This window comes from Schistocerca piceifrons, chromosome 1, assembly GCF_021461385.2.
Source record: "Schistocerca piceifrons isolate TAMUIC-IGC-003096 chromosome 1, iqSchPice1.1, whole genome shotgun sequence".
Classification (NCBI taxonomy): domain Eukaryota; kingdom Metazoa; phylum Arthropoda; class Insecta; order Orthoptera; family Acrididae; genus Schistocerca; species Schistocerca piceifrons.
In genome coordinates this window covers 277,644,739-277,666,598 of record NC_060138.1, presented here as the reverse complement: position 1 = coordinate 277,666,598, position 21,860 = coordinate 277,644,739, and the positions used below count along the sequence as shown (strand labels likewise).

The window sequence follows — 21,860 nt, the reverse complement described above, 5'->3', positions numbered from 1 at the left end:
TAGCAAACTGTTTTTCATGCATGGAATGAGCTGCATTTTGCATTCATGTTAGGTTTAGCATGTCTTCTATGCACAGCACCAGCCTATGTTAACATTACAAGCATCCATGTGGGCTAAACAGTTGAGTTTAAACACTTTATTCAGGGTATTTATTAAGCATGGTTTGTGCCACATTTTGTTTGCATGTTAGGTTTGGTATGTTTTCTATGCACTGCACCAGCCACATTTCATATTTGTGTGTATTATGAGGATCCATGTGGACTAACCAGATGAATTTAAATGCTTTGTTCGAACTGTTTTTCATACACAGCATGGGTCACATTTTGTATTCATTTTGGGTTTAGTATGTTTTCTATGCTCAGCCTAGCTGCATTTGGTGAATGTGTTAGCATTATAAGCATCCACGTGAACTAACCAGCTGAGACCAAACACTATGTTTAAATTGTTTTCATGCAAGGTATGCACTGAATTCTTGTATCCACGTTAATTTCTATGAGCTCACAAGGACTGAAAATAGTATTTTGACTTTCATTTATATTGTTTTTGTATTTTCACATTGTGTAAGACTTATTTTTCATCTTTGAAGCTCCGCGACCCAGGTATTTCATCGTTATTTATTTCAAGTTGCATTTACTGTTTGGACAACAAAGAATTAACTATTAAATGTTGGATCTACAAATTATGCTTATTGTATCTAATCATATATGGTTGCTTGTAATAGTAAGTTGAACTCAATAAATTGTCTGTGCTTTTTATTGAACCGAAGTCAACATCCCTGTAATTCCATGTTGGAACATGCATCCCCATCTCGCTTTCTGTCGTCACCTTGTTTAAAGTTAATATTTTTTGTGTCTGCATGAGCCACATCTCAGCCACTTAGCTATTTATCTTTTCATTTTATTTTCCCTTTTAAGTACAGCTGCACACTGCCTCTCAGGCAAGAACAGAGTCATTCAGTGTAATCTGTCTTAAGTATGTTAAGTACTCCTTACAAGCATTGGAAGTTTTGAGAGATGTACAGCAGTGTTCAAGCAACAGGTAATCCCTTTCGCAAGCATTGGGACACCGTGATCCAATTCTACCAGGCAGCAGCTAGCCATCAGATTTCAATGCTAGTTAGGTCAATTTCACTCAGAGTCAGATTAGAGGTCAGGTTAGTTTTCTTAAGAGTCAAGTCACAGTCAATAATATTCACTTAATTCTAAACTTAGCAGGGAAATATCTCCTGCAGCAGTTCATTTCCACAAAAGAAAATCAGATGTATTTTGTGGAATGGACTCCTCAAGCCTTGATCTGAACCTCACTGTATGACTGTGATATGTACTGTTAGAGCATAAGTTGTGTGCCTGATAAATTTATCCAAAAACTTCATAATGACCACTCATAATGCTTCAGGAAGAAAAGAAACAAATTTCACCTTCACACTTGACTCTAACAGAGATTACCTTGTACCCTAACAGAGATTATATTGTAAATTGATAGAAAAAGAATATTTTAGATACATGCTGACAGCTTTGAAATGTACAGCAGTTGGTGTTCAGAAGCTTTTGGCATAGTGTGTGTTTAATCTAAGAATAGCACCTGCAAAGCAAATGATGTTCTTCAACATAACTGTATAAAGGCACCTACATTCCATTCCATATTATGTGTATACAAACAGTCGTCACTGGTAAGCCACACTTATTGATATATTGTGGTGTGATTTATGCATAGTAATAAGTAGAGCAAGCAGTGTTACATGCTATGCTTAAATCAATGATACAAAATTTGATTTCCCCAGGTGTATAATGATATAGCTAGACAAATGGGGAAAAAATTATGAGATGTTGCTATGAAATTGTAGCATCAAGAAACCCTTACCACATTGTATGCCATCTTTGGAGTAGTATCAGTAATTGCTCATAATTCATCCTGCAGCTGCACCTGCATCAGTGGCAGGCAGGTCAGAAGAAGTCTGAATATCAGTATCCATGCTGTGCCTTTGGCATCCTCCTTTTGCCATCCACATGAGGTCACTGATACTTGACTTGTGCATTGAATACACTGCTGTGAGCACAAGAATGTGCATAATGTTGTGAGAATTCAGGCACATATCAACAGCTCCAGGAAACCACTTTTCTGGTATTTGCAGGGCACCAATAATCCCTCCAATTGCAGAAACTAAGTCCTGTAGAAGTGATCAGTTTGAATAGTATTATCTTCTGACAGAACAAGAAGAAGAGAAACAAAGGTATACCTAGAACTTAATACAAACTGAAGGCATAAAATCAACATGACATGAATAATGCAAGAAATCTGTATAAGAATTTGATAATTGTTGTAAAATATTGTGCATATTAAAGTATGCAAAAATAAAAAACAAATAAAAATAATCTGGTCAAAATGCAGCAAAAGCTATGCACATCATGTGAACCAACTTAAAGATTCAACACCAGACTGATAGAGAGAAGACGGAAAACAAGGGAGGTCATATGCAAAATTTACTTTCTAATAGATGCAGAGAAAGGCAGGACAGGTTGAGATGCTATGAAAATGTTAATTGGACAGGAACTGTCAAGTTTTGAAAATTTTAAAAGTTGGAAGTGATGGTGCAATCAAGAAATAGTATATAATATAAGGAGTGCCTGAGGAAAAACATGTCCAACAAAGACATGAAACACATAAGTAAATAAATAAATAAAATAAACAAAACTGATGAGAGGAAAAGTAGAAATAAACAGAAACAATGTAATTTGTAAAATAAAAAAGAAGGAAAAGAGATAGAATAATAATGGAAAATAGAAACAATCCAGATATTGTATACAAAATGAGGGGAAAGATATAGTGTATAACTAGTTACTCCTGATTGGCATACACCTTGTCACACAACATGGACAAGACTGCTCACATGAAAAAGGAACATTGCAGGAGGGGCTGTAACTCCCCCCCCCCCCCCCACTTCAAATGGGAGTTTTATTTGATCTATTGACAGAGCAAGTGAATAAACTATGCTGGTGTCAAGAAATGTGGGATCAGTTCTTTTGTCAGCAGAGATTTTTGCTTTTGACTGAAGCATCTTATAACTCCTGCTACATTCTGTCCTCTCCCTTCATCCCATTTTTCACTCTGCGACTCCTAATGGGGAAAAGCCTCCGGATGCATATGTAACAAATACTGCATAGCACTTTTGATCAGTAGTTGAGACTGATTGGGCCCTCAGGGCCAGCTATGTCATATAGGCGAATTACAGAGTGGACAGTGTGCTGAAATTGGGGGAGGAGCACCAGATTTAAGGTGAAACCTTCAACTATAAAAAATTGGTTTTTCTGTCCCTTTACAGTGTTATTACAGTTATCCCCTGCACCTGCATAATAATATACTGTTCAAAACACGTATTGCCACCACTCTCATTACTTACTGTTTGGTTCCCCTTGAATCTAAGTCTACACACTTTGGCAGATCAGCAGGTGGTGCAAAATTTTTTTTGATCAGTTTAGTCTCAAGGTCATGCAGGCACAAGCCATGCATGGTCCTATCGAAAATGACAAACACCAGCCAACAATGCCCAAACAGCAGTCATTACGCCTTGACCAGGCTCGCCATTACAAGAATGTCTGCCGCACTCTATGAACAATCCAACATTTAAGAAAATAAAAACAATGTGATAGTCTCAATGTGAGGAGAGGCAGTATTCTAACATTCACCCTCTTTTCCCACCCTAGACAACCACCATGCCTTCATGCCTTAGTTACATCACTATGCATTGTTGCTCTGGTAATGAAAGTGAAACATGTACAGTGTAGCCAATGATTTTTCTCCAGTTCTGTATACAGAGGTAAAGACACACAAATTTTATTTGCAGTTTCGAGGTGATATGAGTAAACCTTAGTGGTGAAGGGTATGCAATTATTTTATGTCATTTTACTCTCATAAATCTCCTAGTTCAATACTAATTGTTCTCAGTAGTTCATTGAAGAACATAAATGTAATTATATTCCCACACTTCTCAGTGAGATTTTTATGGGAAGAGGGGAGGGGGGGGGGGGGGGCAGGAGCTATGGCATATCTGAAAGTATTTGCAAAAAGATGTCAGTCATTTCCAGTACAGTGGAAATACTTTTGAGTTAAAGGAGGTCACCAAATCTCAATACAAAAGCAACAAAACAGTACCTGGACCTACACTGGAATACTCAGAACTCACTTGACTATCCGTATCAGTAGCAGACAGATCAGCCACAGTGACTCAAGCAGGAAAGAGGGAAGAAATGTTCCAGATATAATTAACAATGTTCGGTGAACAAACATTCCCTACCACTACAACAAAACAAGTAGAGGTTCAGTCAACAAAGGTGTCGGTAATCACTAAGTAACAATGTAAGTTAAACTCACACAGAAAAGCTCAAACTATGTACATATCACTTCGTATCGAGAACTAAGATGGAATAACTCTTGTAAGTTGCAAGAAAACTAGTGTTTGGATGCATGCATTTGAGCTAGGTGTAGAGTGCAATAAAATCTCTCCATAATCCACTGCAGCTTGTCCTGAAATTAGGCATCATTTCAGTGTCCTCAGATCATAATTTTATTACACAGCAAGAGAAAGTCCACTGCTGTTGCAGTATCAGAAAAGTGAGACATATCTTATGAAATATTAGTATATAGCAAATTGTTATGAAGTTCTTAGTTCATAACATATACTACGTTCACATTTCAGTCTGAAAATTTTAATTAATTTGACTAGTGCAGTACAGATGTATTCACTGTGTAAGATACTCAACCAGCGACATGATATTGCAGCTCTGCATGTGGCCAACACATTACTACAGGCACTGATCAACAACACTTCCACAGACCACGCACTTGTGTGAACGGCCATAACAGCACTTTCAGTGGCTACCACTACAATGCCAGCCACTGCTCTGGTGTCCCTCTCTATGTACAGTGTTCACTGCAACTATCCTACTGCTCCTACAGCGAGCAACCCACTCCTCCACATCAGTAGACTGCACTCATTCTACAGCTGTCAAACCAACAAGCAAAGCAGCTACTACAATTGACACTGTCCCGCATGCTCACATCGAGCCCACACACCCTCATGCCATCTCGTCTGCTGCTGACACAGACCGTGCCCCTCTCACCATCTCACTGCATACAACAGCTTGCCTGGACTCCACACCTGCAGCTGCTTGTACAGTACCTGATGGCAGAGAATCTTCGCCACCTTTGCCTTCCTATTCTACAGGTCAGTTCTCAGTTTCACAGTGCTGTATGTGATGTTTTCTGTTCTGGAGTGCCTTCTGCTTGAGTAGGCCCAGTGAGGTTCGCCATTAAAGTTATTACAAATGGTACATGTCATACGCTACAAACTACAGGAGGACCCCCTGTCAACGCAAAAGCATGCCATATGTCAACTAGGAAAATTCGTGCTGCAAAAGTATGCATTCAGGAACTTTTCCAACTATGAATCAAATATCCTTCTGACAGTATTTGGTCATCATCTATTCCTCTTGTCCCCAAAAAGGACTCAACCCTCAGACTTTGCAGAGACTATCGTAGACTCAATGCCCGCACCATTTTAGACAACTCCCTTTCCCCGCATTCAAGATTTTGCGTTGCAGTTACAAGATGCTCGGCATTTTAGCATCATTGACTGCCATAAGGCATATCATCAGATTCCAATGCAGAAAGACGACATCCCTAAGATCACCATTATAACCCCCTTTGGCTTGTTCGAGTATTGCTATATGCTTTATGGACTTAAAAATGCAGCTCATATTTGGCAACATTTTGTAGACTCATTATTTTGCCAGTTCCCATTTTTTTATGCTTACCTCGATGGAATTTTAATTTTCTCCACCTCTGCTAATAAACATGAGCAATATCTAAACAAAGACAAATCCCAGCTGCACCAGCCAGAAGTTACATTTCTGGGCCACACAGTGAACTCTGAATTCATATGCCCCATGTCTGAATGTATCGCTCACATTACCAGTTTACCACCACCTGTCACTATTCGTGAGTTATGTCGCTTCTTGCGCATGATCAATTTTTTCAAATGCCACATCCCTCATGCTGCCTTCCTACAGTATCCTCTAACTGATGCCTTGCAAGGCAGACATACCTCAGGCGATCACAAAGTTATGTGGGTCCAGGACATGAATTCCACGTTCAGCAACCTAAACCCGGCCCTGGTAATAAAATCACACTACCCTATCCCAGCGCCAATGTGCCTATCTCAGTCACTACAGACACTAGTGACACCATGATCAGCACTGTGCTGCAGCAACACATTCACAAGACTCTCAACCATTTTGTTTCTTTTCAAAAAACTATCTGCCTCTCATGTAAATGGTCAGCATTTGACAGGGAGCTACTGGCTATTCATGAAGCCACACACTATTTCTGAGAGGATAAAGAAGGCACGTGATGTCACCGTTTACACAGATCGCCGTCCACTGGTTGATGTGCTGCGTAACCCTGCTAGTGATCTCCCTCCACGTCACTTCAGGCATATTGATTTCATCAGCCAAATATACAACAGACATACATTTTATCAGAGGCTGGGTAACATCATAGCCAACTACATGTCATGCATTAATAACATTATGAGCCTGTTTAATCCCACAGAGCTCGTGCGACTACAAACTATTGATCTGTAGGTACAGTCATTAGCTACTAACGGTTCTGACTCTCTCCACATTCAACCATGCCCTTTCTCTGGCACCACAAACTAATTCTGTGTGATACTTTGACTGACATACCAAGACCACTTGTACTCCTTCCCCTTTGGCAGGCCATTTTCTCTTCGCTGCACAGTCTAGGTCATCCAAGCATCAGCGTGATGGTATGCCTAGTAACTGAACGTTTCATTTATCCACATATCAAGAAAGGCTGTCATGACTATCATGAGTGGGCAAGAGCCTGCGTATCTTGCAATTGTGCCAAAGTTGGTCAAAATGCACATCCCCCTTGGTGACACTTTGAAATACCAAAGGGACACTTCAGACACATTCATATGGACCTTGTCAGCCCCCTGCTCCCTTCTAACAGCCACCATTACATTTGTCAGTCACTTACTGTATTATATGGTGGGTAGAGGCAGCTCCTTTGAACAGTACCTCAGCAATTACCATGGTTTGAGCATTCATTACCTGCTGGCCCTCCCGTTTCTGCTGTGCCCTGCATCCATCACCATAGATCAGGGCAAGCAATTCAAATCTCTACTCTTCAAATGACTGTGTGTCCTATGAAGTGCCAAGCATTTCCATACAACAGCCTACCACCCACAAAGTAACAGATTAGTAGAGCGCTGGCTCTGCACACTAAAGGCAGCATTTATGTGCCACTCCGACTCTTAGTATGATGCACTTCCGTGGGTACTGATAGGCATTCACACGGCATATAAAAATGATTTGAAAGCCTCTCTAGCAGAGATCCTTTACTACAAACCCCTGGTAATCCCAGCAGAATCTGTTGAGGACACTACTTCTCTTCATGAAGAGAGGCTTCCCTCCTTAGTCGAGCAAGTTGCTCTCATATCTTGCATACACACATACTACGACCATGAGCACATACTCGCCCACCTGTCTTTTTACACAAGGAACTTGCAGACTGTGACTTTATCATGCTGCAAGATGACACCATTCACCCTGCTCTTACTCCACTGTATTCAGCACCTCACTGGGTTCTCAACAATTCTAAGAACACTATGACCATCCTGCTAAGTAGTATACCACAAATGGTCTCTCTTCGTAGAGTTAAACCAGCAGGGGTCCTCACTGAACACATCTCAAATGATGAGGCCTCAGTGATTCCTCCAACTGTCAACACAACAAGTGAACTGGTTTCTAGTGATTGTTCAGCAGGCACTTCCCTCCCACCCTCCTTTATATCTTGTGAAGCCAGTGTTAGTGATCATGTCTCCCCCCAGTGACAGTGATGCGTATGCTGAACTTCCCATACCCTTCTCTTCACCGCCAACACCGCACTCAACTATGACCGCAGGGACCATGTTTACTGTTGACGTCTCAGCATTCTCAGTGAATAACATCTCAGTGCGACATCACAATGACTATTTGTTTGTTTTTTGCACACCTTCTCATGTATGTAAATCTAAGTATGTTACCTTCACGCTCGTCCTAGCTATTCACTTACCCAAAGATTTTGTCAACAGTTCCCTTCAAGATTTTATCAACAAGGATGACATAATGTCAATTGTCATTCTATGCGACCATACACAGTCCCTCCCTTCCCCTCCTATTCAGATCCCGTGACCCTGCACCCCTACACCAATCGATGTGGATGAAAGATTATGTTATGTCTTCTCTGATTGCCTTCCCAATACAATTCCCTTCTCCTTTTACTCCTAAACCATGACACCATGCTCCGCACTCCCAGGGGAGAGGTGGGGGGTGGGGGTCTCTGTGGTAGTTTGATACATCGATCCATGTGATCTCTCTTTATGATGATCTCTGACCTCATTTGATGTCTGCTTTTGTTCTGTGTTGTTGCGTTTTGTGATCACGAAGTGAATAACTTATACCATTACAATGAAGTGGTGTTAAATGTTATTATTTCACCATAATATCACTACTCACCAAATAGTAATACTAGTCAAAGATACTTACAAGAAATAATAAGCATTGATACTGGTAAACTAAATATTTTTGGTCAATTATGTGTGTTTCTTCGTATGCTTGTGCAGTTATACTATGTGCTCACCATTAACATACTTTGCTTGTTGAAAGCTATTTTTATATTAATGTGATGTGTGCGAGATATGTCATGTTGCACGGCTTTATCCTTAACAATTTAAGGTTGAGGTAAGGAACATAAAAGTTGTGGCAAAAGAGTGTCAAAGCATTCTGAAACACCATTCTCACATAAAAACAAAATGGGCTCTACTTCGAGTACACCTATTTTTGAAACAAATTTCATCCATCAGAGAAGCATAAGCTTCCATGAAGGAATGGGAGATCTTGTAAATCAGAATGTTTTGTGGCTTATCTGTGGCTACATTATGAAGAAAAGAGTGGCAGTGTTTTCTGCTTTGACTGCATTTGGTCCGTCCACTTAATGAACAATAGAAAGCCGCAGAAAGAGAGAAATTTTCTTAAAGAAGGTTTCCGTAAATGGAAAAAAAAAATTACAGAAAAGTTCAAGATACATGTGAAGAGTCTTTTTCATTGAGGGTCTCTCGTAATTACTCAGCAAAATGAAAATAGCATGCCTGTAATTGACCGAGTTGCGCGATGTCTGCTGATCAATCAGGAAGAAGCTAGAACTGCTTTACTAGTAATTTTCAGTTCACTCAGATTCCTCGGTCAAACAGGAAATGCACTGAGAGGTCATGAAATGGTCTCTGGTAACCTCATGACACTTCTCAATGAGAGGAAGAATGATGTGATAGAATTGAAGATATCGCTGAAACATAGTGACACTTGGATTGAGCCTGCAATATGAAACAAAGTACTGGAAATTATGGCTCATGTGATCCAGTGAGAAATTGTGCAGAAAATAAAAAATTCCCTATTTTATGGAACTATGGCAGGTTCAATGACAGACATGGCTGGCCAGTAGCAGTTCACTCTTTGTGTCTGTTGTCTTGACCCTTAGGTGTTCGAAATAAAAGAACTTTTACTGGGTTTATACAGTCTGCAGGACTCCAAGGCACAAATGCTAGGACTACCATTAAAGACTTCCTTCTAAAACTGTAACTGGAAATAGAGTTCATACGCACCCTCTATTTTGATGGTGAAGTTAATATGCCTGGGGAGAACAAAGGTTTAAGGAAATCCTTCTTCAAGACCAGTCAAAGAGTTGTTACATCCACTGCAGGAATCATTGTTTGGATCTGGCACAGGAAGTTTCAAGAAGCTGTGATCCATTGGGTGATGTAATGGTAACTGTGAAAGATGTCTTGACTATAATTCTAGAATCTGCAAAAAGAAAGATGCGTATGCAGATGTTGTGCTACCATCTGGTGTTGATGAGATGAATCCAAACCAAAAGGTCAATGACTGATTCCAATGTGTCCCACCTGATGAGCCTTTTAGAGTGAAATCTTTGACATGTTTCAGGGAAAACTATGAGCAAGTCCACAAAATGGTGACTGAAATAGTGAATGTACCGAGCTCAGTTAGAGATGAAAGAAGTTCAGACCTGCGGGGCTATGCGAAGTGGCTCGAAAAGTTTGAAACTATATTTATATAACAGTTTGGACGGTGTGAGGAACCAGCCAGATCCCTACAGAATCGAAGGTTCTAAAAGTAGCTCTTGCAAATCGTAGAACTACGGAAGCATTTAATATGCTGTAAGAGAAATCCAGAGATTATTCTAAAAATCTAAATATGAATGACCCAAATATCCCATGTCTTAGAAAAATACCAGCAAAACTGCAACACATAGAAATACCATCTGTTCCCAAAGAATTGTCTCAAGAACGTAAATTCAGGAAAGATTTGTTTTAAATTCTTGCAGCTGATTCTTGGGGGTAGTGTGAGGATTGAATCACCTGCAAAGGAGTGCCTCCCTTGTCACTCATTATTATCCTGCACTGGAACAACTGAACCATAATCTTTGCCGGACTTAAGTTATATATCATCATGCCCAGAAAAGAAAGAAATCCTATCCAAGATAATTGCCATCCCCATAAAGTGGCATTCCATTCCTCACACAACTTACACAACACCCTGTTCTGTCCCTTTGCCACTCTCACCCCCTACCCCATTGCCATAGGGACCAAAACCAGAGAAGGTTCAAGACCTTTTCAATCCACCCACCCAGCACAACCTAAAATATAAAATGTCAAAACAAAAACACCTTCAGCTGTCTATATTTCAAATTTTATTCTATTTTTGTGATAAGTTTTGGCATTTCACTATGCCATCTCCAGGCCTCTCGACCAATGTGTAGGAAGAATACAATCTCACATGCAGTCTAAATAGAGGCCAACATTCAGTAACTGGTATCCATAGACTTTCTTTATTACCAAAGCAATCCCTTGCTTCAGTGTGTTGTTGCAGGTCTTTCTGTGGATGTAAACTCAGTTTCCATGTTGAGGGATTTGGTGAGGCAAGGTTTGAGGTTAAGAAAGATGAACAGGGAGCAGGGTTTTCTGAGGTGGCGTTGTGCATGCTGCTTTATTTACTAGAGGGCAAGAACTTCAATGTGAGAGAAGAGATGCAGGAATTTGAGATTGCAGAGCAGGAGAATTTTGCAAATGGAGAAGAGGTATTCAAGGAGGTTTGGGCCTGCAGGACTAGGTTGGTGAGGACTATGGACTGGCAGAATTTGAACAGATGGAAGCCATTGTGAAAGGAGGGATTGCAGCTAGGAATGGGTCATTTCATGGGAAGTCCAACTGGGGAGGATTCCATGAGCTAGGCGACAATGCAAGAGCAGAATGTGAGACCAGGTTCTGGATAGGGATAGGGAAACTTTTCTGTATTGGCACAGATGGAAGAAGCAAGGATCCATGGTGGAGGATAAAAATGCGTAAAAATACATAAATTATGTAAGGATACATGTGAAAAATAGGAAAAATTTGTGGGAAAAATCGTAAAAAGAAGGGAACAGATGAAGTGTGGGATAAAAAGGTGAAACCTGAGGGAGTAGAGCCAGTAGTGAAAGTCAAACATGAACTAAAATTGATGTGAAAACACAATGACATAAAAGAAAAAATAAATTAAAAGACAATAACATGGGATGTATGGGGGGAGGGTTATGTGTGAAGAGGAAGTGAATGGATTAGGTGAATTTAGTATGTGTAAGTTGAAATAAGAGAAAAGAAAGAGAGATGGTTGGAGGTGTGTGTTAAGTCGAAGTCCAACAAGTTTGTGAAAATATGTTAGAGTGAGGCAGGAAGAATGGTCAATTTGAAGGTCAAGGTTTAATTGTCTTAGTGAGAATAATGTGGAAGGCCTTCACACACTGAAATTACCCTCTGAATCTTATACAGGAACAGATCTCCTGTGCCTTGTCTCTCCCGTCACTTTCCACCTCTCACATTCCCACCACTTGGCCACAAAGGAGCACTCACCTCCTGACTCAGTGCCACCCTAGACTGGAGAAAATGAGACATATTCTGTGCCAGGACTGTTACTACCTCCTGTTATGCTCTGAAACAAGGAATGTCCCACCCACTATCCTCTCCACCCCTCCAACAGTGATATTCTGCCACCCACTGATCCTACACAATATCCTTCTCCATCCCTAATACACCTCTGCTCCCATCCCCTTGCTTCGTGGTTCATATCCCTGCAGCAAATGTAGATGCAAGACCTGTCGCATATATCTTCCCACCACCACCTACTCCAGTCCGATCATAGGCATCACCTAATCCATCATAGGCAAGGCTACTTGGAAAGCAGTCATGTGGTCTACGGACTAAGCTGCTATCACTGTGCTGGTTTCTATTTGAAAATGACAACCAACAACCAATCTCTCCACATGAATGACCACCAGAAAACTGTTGCCAAGAGACAAATGGACCTCCCAGTTGCTGAGCATGCTGCCCAACACAATGTGCTGCACTTCAGTGACTGCTTCACAGCCTGTGTCATCTGGATCTTTCCTACCAACACCAGCTTTTCTTAATTACACAGGTGGAAACTCTCCCTGCAATATATCTTACGCTCCCTGTAACCCTCCTGGCCTCAAGCTGCTAATGTGCTTTCCCCAGTCTGTCACCTAGGGACACACTCTCTAGGATTCAGGTTCCCCTTAGAATTTTCTAATAAATAACATAATTATTTCAGTTACCAACATTACACATGCTATACCTCAAGAATTACACTTTTAGTTGAGCAATTTGCTTTATGCTTTATATTACACATTACTAAACTGCTTTGATATTTTTAAGCCTTCAAAATGATAATGTTATATGACAGTAACTGTGCTACAGAATGGAGTTATTATTCCTTTAGATTTAACAGTTTTGTTTTAACAAATTATAAACTCAGAAATATGTTATTACTGAGTCAGTGTGGCTCGCTGTTTAAATTTATTTTTTGTTTTTAAAATCACCTGCCTTCTCGTACTCACCATGATGTCAATACCGAGATCAGATTGGAATCTCTGATCACCGCATATCTTTGGCAAGGTGGCTTCCCATGTTTTGCGAGGTGACAGAACGAGGAAGAAGGCGGTTGCTGGGAGTTGGCTCTAGACTGTGTGTGAGGAGCGACGTCGGTGTCAGAGGGCAAGGCTGCTTGGTCAGTGGGCCCAGCAGAAGCAGTTGGTTGGGGACGGAATGCCAAGGGCTCAAAGATCCTAATGTGGAGGGCCAGTGTTGTCCTGATGGCGGTCATTCAAGCACTGAGAAGTGATTTCTTGATTCTGCCTTGCATTCCGATGAAGAATTACGGCAAGTTTAGTGTATGAGGTGAACATAAGAATTCTAAAAAGGTGCACATTGGTGGTGTGTAGGTCAGACTTGCGAGTGGTGTAAGCTTTGCTTCAGTACTGCAGTCTCCAGTTAGAGTGCTGGTTGGGAGGAGAGCACGGGATATCGGCATTGTCATCTAATTACATGCTTTAATGTAAATGACTGTTTTGGATTGAAGGTGGATCCAAGTGAGAGACCAAATCATTGCTTGTTCAAATGTTCAAATGGCTCTGAGCACTATGGGACTCAACATCTGAGGTCATCAGTCCCCTAGAACTTAGAACTACTTAAACCTAACTAACCTAAGGACATCACACACATCCATGTCCAAGGCAGGATTTGAACTTGTGAACATGGCAGTTGCGCAGTTCCAGGCTGAAGTGCCTAGAACCACTCGGCCACAATGGCCGGCAGTGCTTGTGTTATTAAGAAACTTCAGTTGGCCCCCGGCTTGTTAAACTCTGTTATCTGCAGTTATAATGAGTAATTTGACACTCTGGAAGTGTCCACAAGTGAACTTTGGAGGTACTCTTAAGTGTTTGTAGTAATGGAAAGATTGACTGTGGAGCTTTTCAGTCGGACACTTATGAATCGTGTTAACTTCTTACAGTATTTTATAGTTCTACTTGTTGTGGTGAAATCGCTGATATTTCATAATTTAGCTTGGGACATCGTTCTGTGGTTTGGTGTGGCCCTCCCAAGAATTTAAAGCCCCAGATATTTTTTTACTGCCTTTGCTGAGGTTCCCTTGCAAAAGTTGTTGTCTACCCCACCATACTGATGTTTTCTGTGGTGCAGTGTAGTCAAAGTGTTCAGTATTACCGAATCCACTCCCTCACCCTTTTTAAGATTTGCGAGCTGCCCCCATATCGACATATAAACCCAGTATGCAATTTGTGTAAGTTGGTTGCACCCTGTTAACATTTTGTACATCGGGGAAAAACTTTCCCATGCTGCACCTGATCCTGAAGGAGACCACAGTGCACAACAGTGTATAACCACTACGAAATCAAAAGACATGTATTGAATATTATTTTTTTAATGCATGAGCTTAAGAGTTGATTTGTGTGTTTTTTTATTTATTTTGAAAGCAAAAGATTTACATACCTGATTAATTATAACATCTATGCTTAATTATTGGTCATAATTCATTGGGTGTCATATGCATCACATGTAAGGAGGTTTACGGTGTAAAGTATTTAAAAGGAAGGAAAATATTTTGTGATACGGTGCACATCATATAGGCTATGAGGTCTGAGTGTACATAGATAGTAATCATACTTTATTGCATTTAAGTTGTTGTTTTAATTAAAATTTTGTGATCAATATTTTATTGCCTTTAGAGATTGTAGGTGATATCTAGGAAAATTTTGGTATTTCCATGTGGCATTAGAATCTTTTATTTAACCTTGCATTATGCAATTTGTATTTTTCCATTGCGTCTGAGAAGGACTTTGAGGTTTTCATTCTATTGAGGCCATAACATCTCAACCTAAAAATGAACAATATGTTAAGTTCTTTTAATTGATTAAAAAAAAAAAAAAAATCTCACGAGCGGTCTGGCGTGACCAATAACCACCACAATCAAACTTTAAAGATAAGAATATCTTATAGAAGACAACTCAAATACAAAACGAAACAAAAAATCAGAAAACTAAACATATAGACAACTCAAATACAAAACGAAACAAAAAATCACAAAACTAAAGATATAGACAACCCGCCCTCCTCCCCAGGGGACGTAACCCCTGCAACCCACAGGAGACAAAGCAATAAATGACCGAAAACGAATTAATCTGCAACCCGGGTCTCGTAATACTAGGACCCGTGTTGTGTTGCAGTCCCGCCTGCTGAGCGCACAGTGACTCCAAGCAGCGAGCAGCACCGACGGAAGTCCTTATCAGCGCTCATTAAAAGCTGGAAGTAACATTTGATTTTAAAAAATGATAAGAGCGCTAAATCCCATAAGAATAACACAGACCGGAAGTGAATTCTTCTGCAACATGGGTCAAGTAAATATAAGGCACGCTGAAAATTTCTAAGTCCGAATCAAGGTCACGCGCAGTGAGCAGCATTTACATTGTGTACGTGTGTTAAAGCGCGTGACCTTGGTGTCTCGCGCTGTACGCTGCTCACTGCGCGTGACCTTGATTCGGACTTAGAAATTTTCAGCGTGCCTTATATTTACTTGACCCATGTTGCAGAAGAATTCACTTCCGGTCTGTGTTATTCTTATGGGATTTAGCGCTCTTATCATTTTTTTAATCAAATGTTACTTCCGGCTTTTAATGAGTGCTCATAAGGACTTCCATCGGCGCTGCTCGCTGCTTGGAGTCACTTTGCGCTCAGCAGGCGGGACTGCAACACAACACGGGTCCTAGTATTACGAGACCCGTGTTGCAGATTAATTTGTTTTCAGTCGTTTATTGCTTTGTCTCCTGTGGATTGCAGGGGTTACGTCCCCTGGGGAGGAGGGCGGGTTGTCTATATGTTTAGTTTTCATTGTAAATTGATTCTCTGAGCTGTTCTTTGATCTGTTATGACAGGATGGCCGCCAAGTTGGAAGTGTATCATGTGTCTCCACAAAAAAAATGTAAATTTCGGTAGTAAAAGGAAAACATGTGCAAGTTGTAAGAATGAAATACTGAAGCTGAACGAAAGGATATCCAGTCTACAGTTTACAATCGATGCTCAAAAGGTGGAAATAAGTAAACTACAATCTGAAAAACATGGGGCGCTAATGAAGAAAGAAGACTCGGTCTCGGGAAAATGGAAGATAATGACTAATGGAAGTTGTACTCAGAAAGTAAAAGCTCTGAAAGACAGTGAAAACTTAGTGCAAAAAAACTCATCTGAAGTGCTTTCTGCTGTGGATTCAGTGAACATGTCGGAAAGCATTGAAAAGTTGGAAAACAAAGCGGGCAAACAGTTGCTCATTGTAAGTAGGTCAAACAGTGAAAATACTGCATCAGGAGATATTCTAAAAACTCCAAAAATAAGTGCGCACACCTAAGTTACACTACTGCAGACTTCAATGCAACAAAAGAAACTATGTGAAAAAACATATCTCCAGCGAAACTGCAAACTGAAGAACGTTTAGAATACGTGCGGCGAAAAAACAACACTAGCCAGGTGAGAAGAACCACCTTAAATCCTCTGGTGAAACATAAAACAATCTGTATGTTAGGTGATAGTCACGGCCGTGAAATTTCTGCAATGTTGATGAGAACATGTAGTTTCAAGGCATCTGGTTTCACAAAGCCAGGGGCTCCATTGAGTGAAATAACAGACCTAACATCAACTGATGTAGCTAGTTTGAATAAAGATGATTTTTGCCACATTAATAGGAGGATCAAAAGAAGTCTGTAGAAACGAGACATACAAGGTTATTACAGAAATGAGGAAATGTTTAAGGGGACCACACCCTGCCTATCTAACCCATGTTAATTTAGGCACGAATTTGACCCATTTCTGTAAAAATACTATTTGATGCAGTACCTTAATATTTCACTGTATGTTACATGGTGCTAATAGAGTCAACTGTACTAAAATCTACTTTATCCATTTTATAGTTTTTAAGAAATACTTTTTTAAATTTATTAACAAAAAAATATTAAATTTTTTCTGCAGAAAATATTTTTTGTGAACTTCCTAATGGGGGAATATTAATGAATGTAGTACCAGAGGTGGCTTTTTATGTAACACAGAGTCTCTGAAAATTTCATTCATTTATCTATGATAGTTTCTGATATAATGGGGCATATGTACTGAAAATTTTAGTTTGTGGGAAATTGACTTTCAAGAAAAAACTTTTGAAATTTGTTACTTACAGTTAATTAAAACTGTTCTGCTGCATATGATGGCCCTTCTTTGGCCTCTAGCAGGTCTTCCAGCTTCTTTTCCACCTTCCTGGATGTTTGTCTTGTTTTCTTGGCCATATTAGATGCAGACCTGTCTGCATCGACTCTCCTCATTTTATCACAATGTTACAGCCCAGTGATCATATTTTCACCAGTATTAATTTCCAGCTTTTTCAGTACCCAACACTTTCCAATATTACCACAATTGAATGTAATAACAGCATCATGAACTCCTAGTTTCATTGTATAAATGCCTACAAATACAGTTTTAGGAAGGCGGTTCCAATCATGCTGTTGAAACATTCAGTTGGGTTCTGTGTCTGCCCATGCAGACATTTCCTTAGAAGGTCAGGATGAGCCAAGTCTCTGATAATAGGTTTAATTGCTGTAATAACAGCAGCAGGAAGAGAATGCTGGTGAGAATAAGATTCTCTAGTTGCTTGAGCACTATTGTATTTGCACCATGAATTTTCTCCTGATGGACACAATCCATGACATGGCTTATCATCAGTAGAGGACTTATGGAAGAAATGGCCCAAACATCTCTCTTCATTGCCTCCAGACGTTCTTTATTTCTCTTAATTGCCTGCCCATAGTATACCTGCAAGTTTTCTATAACAACTACTCGAAATCGCATTTGAACAAAACTAACCACGTGTTTGAAAGCGTGTTGTTTACAAACAGCAGAAACAAAAGAATACCAATGGTTGCATCATTCCAAGGATAGCCAACACACTTGGGAGTTCTTTTTCTTTTCTTTTTTTTTTTTTTTTTTAAAAAAAAAAAGACCCTAACGTGCAATGTAGGGGATATAAAGATCTAAAATATAAGCAGAAAAGTGGATGACAGGAAAGCAGGTGTGGCACATAAACACACGTGGTAGGAAAATGCTCTTTAAATGCTCTAAAAATATTTTTTTCAGCAAAATCCTTTTCAGAGTACAAGAAACAAACAATCAAGTCATCAGTAAAATGAAAATTATGAAATAGTTTAACCAGAAGAGGACAGATGTGGATGAAGCAAATCTTATACAAGCTCCAGAAGTTAACTCACCTGCTGATTGCCACCAGCAAACAGAAGCCACACGCAAGAAAGATACCAAAAATTTTTAGGGTAAGTGCTGTATTAGAAATGCCATTAGATAAAGAATCAGAAACCGTTTCAGCTTAAGTTACTAAATACCCAAATTTTGCTATACTACACCGTAACATTCAGGCACTCACAAATTAAATTTACATGTTGGAAACACTACTCCAGTATGCACTAAATGCAGACATAATTTGCATTCTGAACATTGACTACAAAATGGCTACATAACATTAACCTTAATCTCAGGATATAGATTAGCAAGTCATTTTAGCTGAGAGTTTTCCAAACATCTTTGTGAAAGAACAAATAAAGTTCTGTGATGTCAGTAAAACTTATATTGACTCAATTGAAAAAGACTTTGAACTTTCCATTACTAAACTGCCAGAGCTTAATTTTCATAGTTATTAACATATATTGAGCACCAGGTGGAAACCTGCCAGTCATCATGAATAAACTAGAGGTTCTGCTGATCAGGATCAGTACACTAAATACACTCCTGGAAATGGAAAAAAGAACACATTGACATCGGTGTGTCAGACCCACCATACTTGCTCCGGACACTGCGAGAGGGCTGTACAAGCAATGATCACACGCACGGCACAGCGGACACACCAGGAACTGCGGTGTTGGCCGTCGAATGGCGCTAGCTGCGCAGCATTTGTGCACCGCCGCCGTCAGTGTCAGCCAGTTTGCCGTGGCATACGGAGCTCCATCGCAGTCTTTAACACTGGTAGCATGCCGCGACAGCGTGGACGTGAACCGTATGTGCAGTTGACGGACTTTGAGCGAGGGCGTATAGTGGGCATGCGGGAGGCCGGGTGGACGTACCGCCGAATTGCTCAACACGTGGGGCGTGAGGTCTCCACAGTACATCGATGTTGTCGCCAGTGGTCGGCGGAAGGTGCACGTGCCCGTCGACCTGGGACCGGACCGCAGCGACGCACGGATGCACGCCAAGACCGTAGGATCCTACGCAGTGCTGTAGGGTACCGCACCGCCACTTCCCAGCAAATTAGGGACACTGTTGCTCCTGGGGTATCGGCGAGGACCATTCGCAACCGTCTCCATGAAGCTGGGCTACGGTCCCGCACACCGTTGGGCCGTCTTCCTCTCACGCCCCAACATCGTGCAGCCCGCCTCCAGTGGTGTCGCGACAGGCGTGAATGGAGGGACGAATGGAGACGTGTCGTCTTCAGCGATGAGAGTCGCTTCTGCCTTGGTGCCAATGATGGTCGTATGCGTGTTTGGCGTCGTGCAGGTGAGCGCCACAATCAGGACTGCATACGACCGAGGCACACAGGGCCAACACCCGGCATCATGGTGTGGGGAGCGATCTCCTACACTGGCCGTACACCACTGGTGATCGTCGAGGGGACACTGAATAGTGCACGGTACATCCAAACCGTCATCGAACCCATCGTTCTACCATTCCTAGACCGGCAAGGGAACTTGCTGTTCCAACAGGACAATGCACGTCCGCATGTATCCTGTGCCACCCAACGTGCTCTAGAAGGTGTAAGTCAACTACCCTGGCCAGCAAGATCTCCGGATCTGTCCCCCATTGAGCATGTTTGGGACTGGATGAAACGTCGTCTCACGCGGTCTGCACGTCCAGCACGAACGCTGGTCCAACTGAGGCGCCAGGTGGAAATGGCATGGCAAGCCGTTCCACAGGACTACATCCAGCATCTCTACGATCGTCTCCATGGGAGAATAGCAGCCTGCATTGCTGCGAAAGGTGGATATACACTGTACTAGTGCCGACATTGTGCATGCTCTGTTGCCTGTGTCTATGTGCCTGTGGTTCTGTCAGTGTGATCATGTGATGTATCTGACCCCAGGAATGTGTCAATAAAGTTTCCCCTTCCTGGGACAATGAATTCACGGTGTTCTTATTTCAATTTCCAGGAGTGTATGAAGATAGTGCTTTGTGGGGATTACAGTATTGATTTTTCAGAAGACAGCAGCACCAGAGATGCTTTGATAAATATGACCAACACATTCAATATGATCCCCACAATACACTCCACAACAAGATTAACAGAATGCACAAATTCCATTATTGACGAAATATTCATCTCAGAAACAAATTATAGAGTCACAAGCAGAGTACTGAGCATGGGTTGTAGCAATCATGAGGCACAGCTGCTGTGTATATGGGTCCGGCCACCCTGATATAGGTTTTCCGTGATTTCCCTAAATTGCTCCAGGCAAATGCCGGGATGGTTCCTTTGAAAGGGCACGGCCGACTTCCTTCCCTGTCCTTCCCTAATCCAATGAGACCGATGACCTTGCTGTCTGGTCTCCTCCCCCAAAAACCCAACAACTGCTGTGTATAGAAATGCCAACAAGTAGTAGCAGTTCCAAAAAAGTAGTTGAAAAAAGAACCTTTTCTGAAGATAGCATTAGAATTTTTAATCTCTGGGGAAAATTGGGAAAGCATTGCCACCCAGAACAATGTTGATAGCATGTACATGAGTTTTCAGAGCATCTTTCTTCACTATTTTAATGTAGCATTTCCAAAAGTAGTGAAAACAGTATAACCTAACAATAATAAGTAATGAGTAACTAAAGGCATAAAAATTTCCAGTGAGAGAAGCAGATTTATGCAGTACTGTTGAAAGAAATATAGAGTAACCCAAGAATTCGCAGATTATTCAAAGGCCTACAAAAGAATCTATGGTAGAGTAGTCAAAGAGGCAAAAATTATATGGAATGACAATTTGATAAGAATCTCATCTAACAAAATGAGATCCACGTGGAGAGTTATAAAGAAAGAAACTTGTAGTTCAGCACCAAAGAAAAATTCATTAACACTAGAAGGCTCAAAAGTCACAGACCCAAATTCAGTTGTGGAAAAATTCAATGAATACTTCTTCTCTAGCTGAAGACCTCAAAAAAATGGCTCTGAGCACTATGGGACTCAACTGCTGAGGTCATCAGTCCCCTAGAACTTAGAACTAGTTAAACCTAACTAACCTAAGGACATCACAAACATCCATGCCCGAGGCAGGCTTCGAACCTGCGACCGTAGCGGTCTTGCGGTTCCAGACTGCAGCGCCTTTAACCGCACGGCCACTTCGGCCGGCCAAGACCTCATTCAGGTACACATTCAAGGACCAGTCCCAAGTTTCTCCAGCAAGTCAGTGATCTCGACGGCTTCTATGTATGTTTATGAAACAAACCCCAATGAAATTATAAGTAAAATTAAATCATTAAGCAATAAAATGTCAAGTGGTCTTGATGAAGTACCTGATTTCATATTAAAAGCATGTGATCACCACATAGCAAACCCTTTGGCAAAAATTTTCAACCTCTCTTTAAAAGCTGGTGTATTTTCAGATATTTTTAAAATAGCAAAAGTTTTACCACTGCTAAAAAAAGGTTCTTCTGAAAAAATATCAAACTATCGACCCATGTCACAGTTAAGTTCCTTCTCAAAAATTCTAGAAAAACTCTTCTATGACAGGCTTTTAAGTTTCATAAATAAATATGCACCTCTTACAGTACAACAACATGGTTTTAGGAAGTCTAAATCTACACAG

General features: G+C 40.9%; 1 protein-coding gene across 3 annotated transcripts in view; it reads right to left on the bottom strand.

Annotated features, from left to right (window-relative positions):
* LOC124789319 (progestin and adipoQ receptor family member 4) overlaps positions 1–21,860 on the bottom strand; it is a 184,014-nt gene that overhangs the window by 9,971 nt on the left and 152,183 nt on the right. For 2 of the 3 annotated variants that reach the window (XM_047256638.1, XM_047256645.1), the window contains one exon: positions 1,861–2,167. The exons of the other annotated variant lie outside the window; for it this stretch is intronic. In XM_047256638.1, coding sequence (XP_047112594.1) covers positions 1,907–2,167 — 261 coding nt within the window. In that variant the 3' untranslated portion in view covers positions 1,861–1,906. The remainder of the gene's footprint in view (positions 1–1,860; positions 2,168–21,860) is intronic. 3 annotated transcript variants of the gene reach the window in all.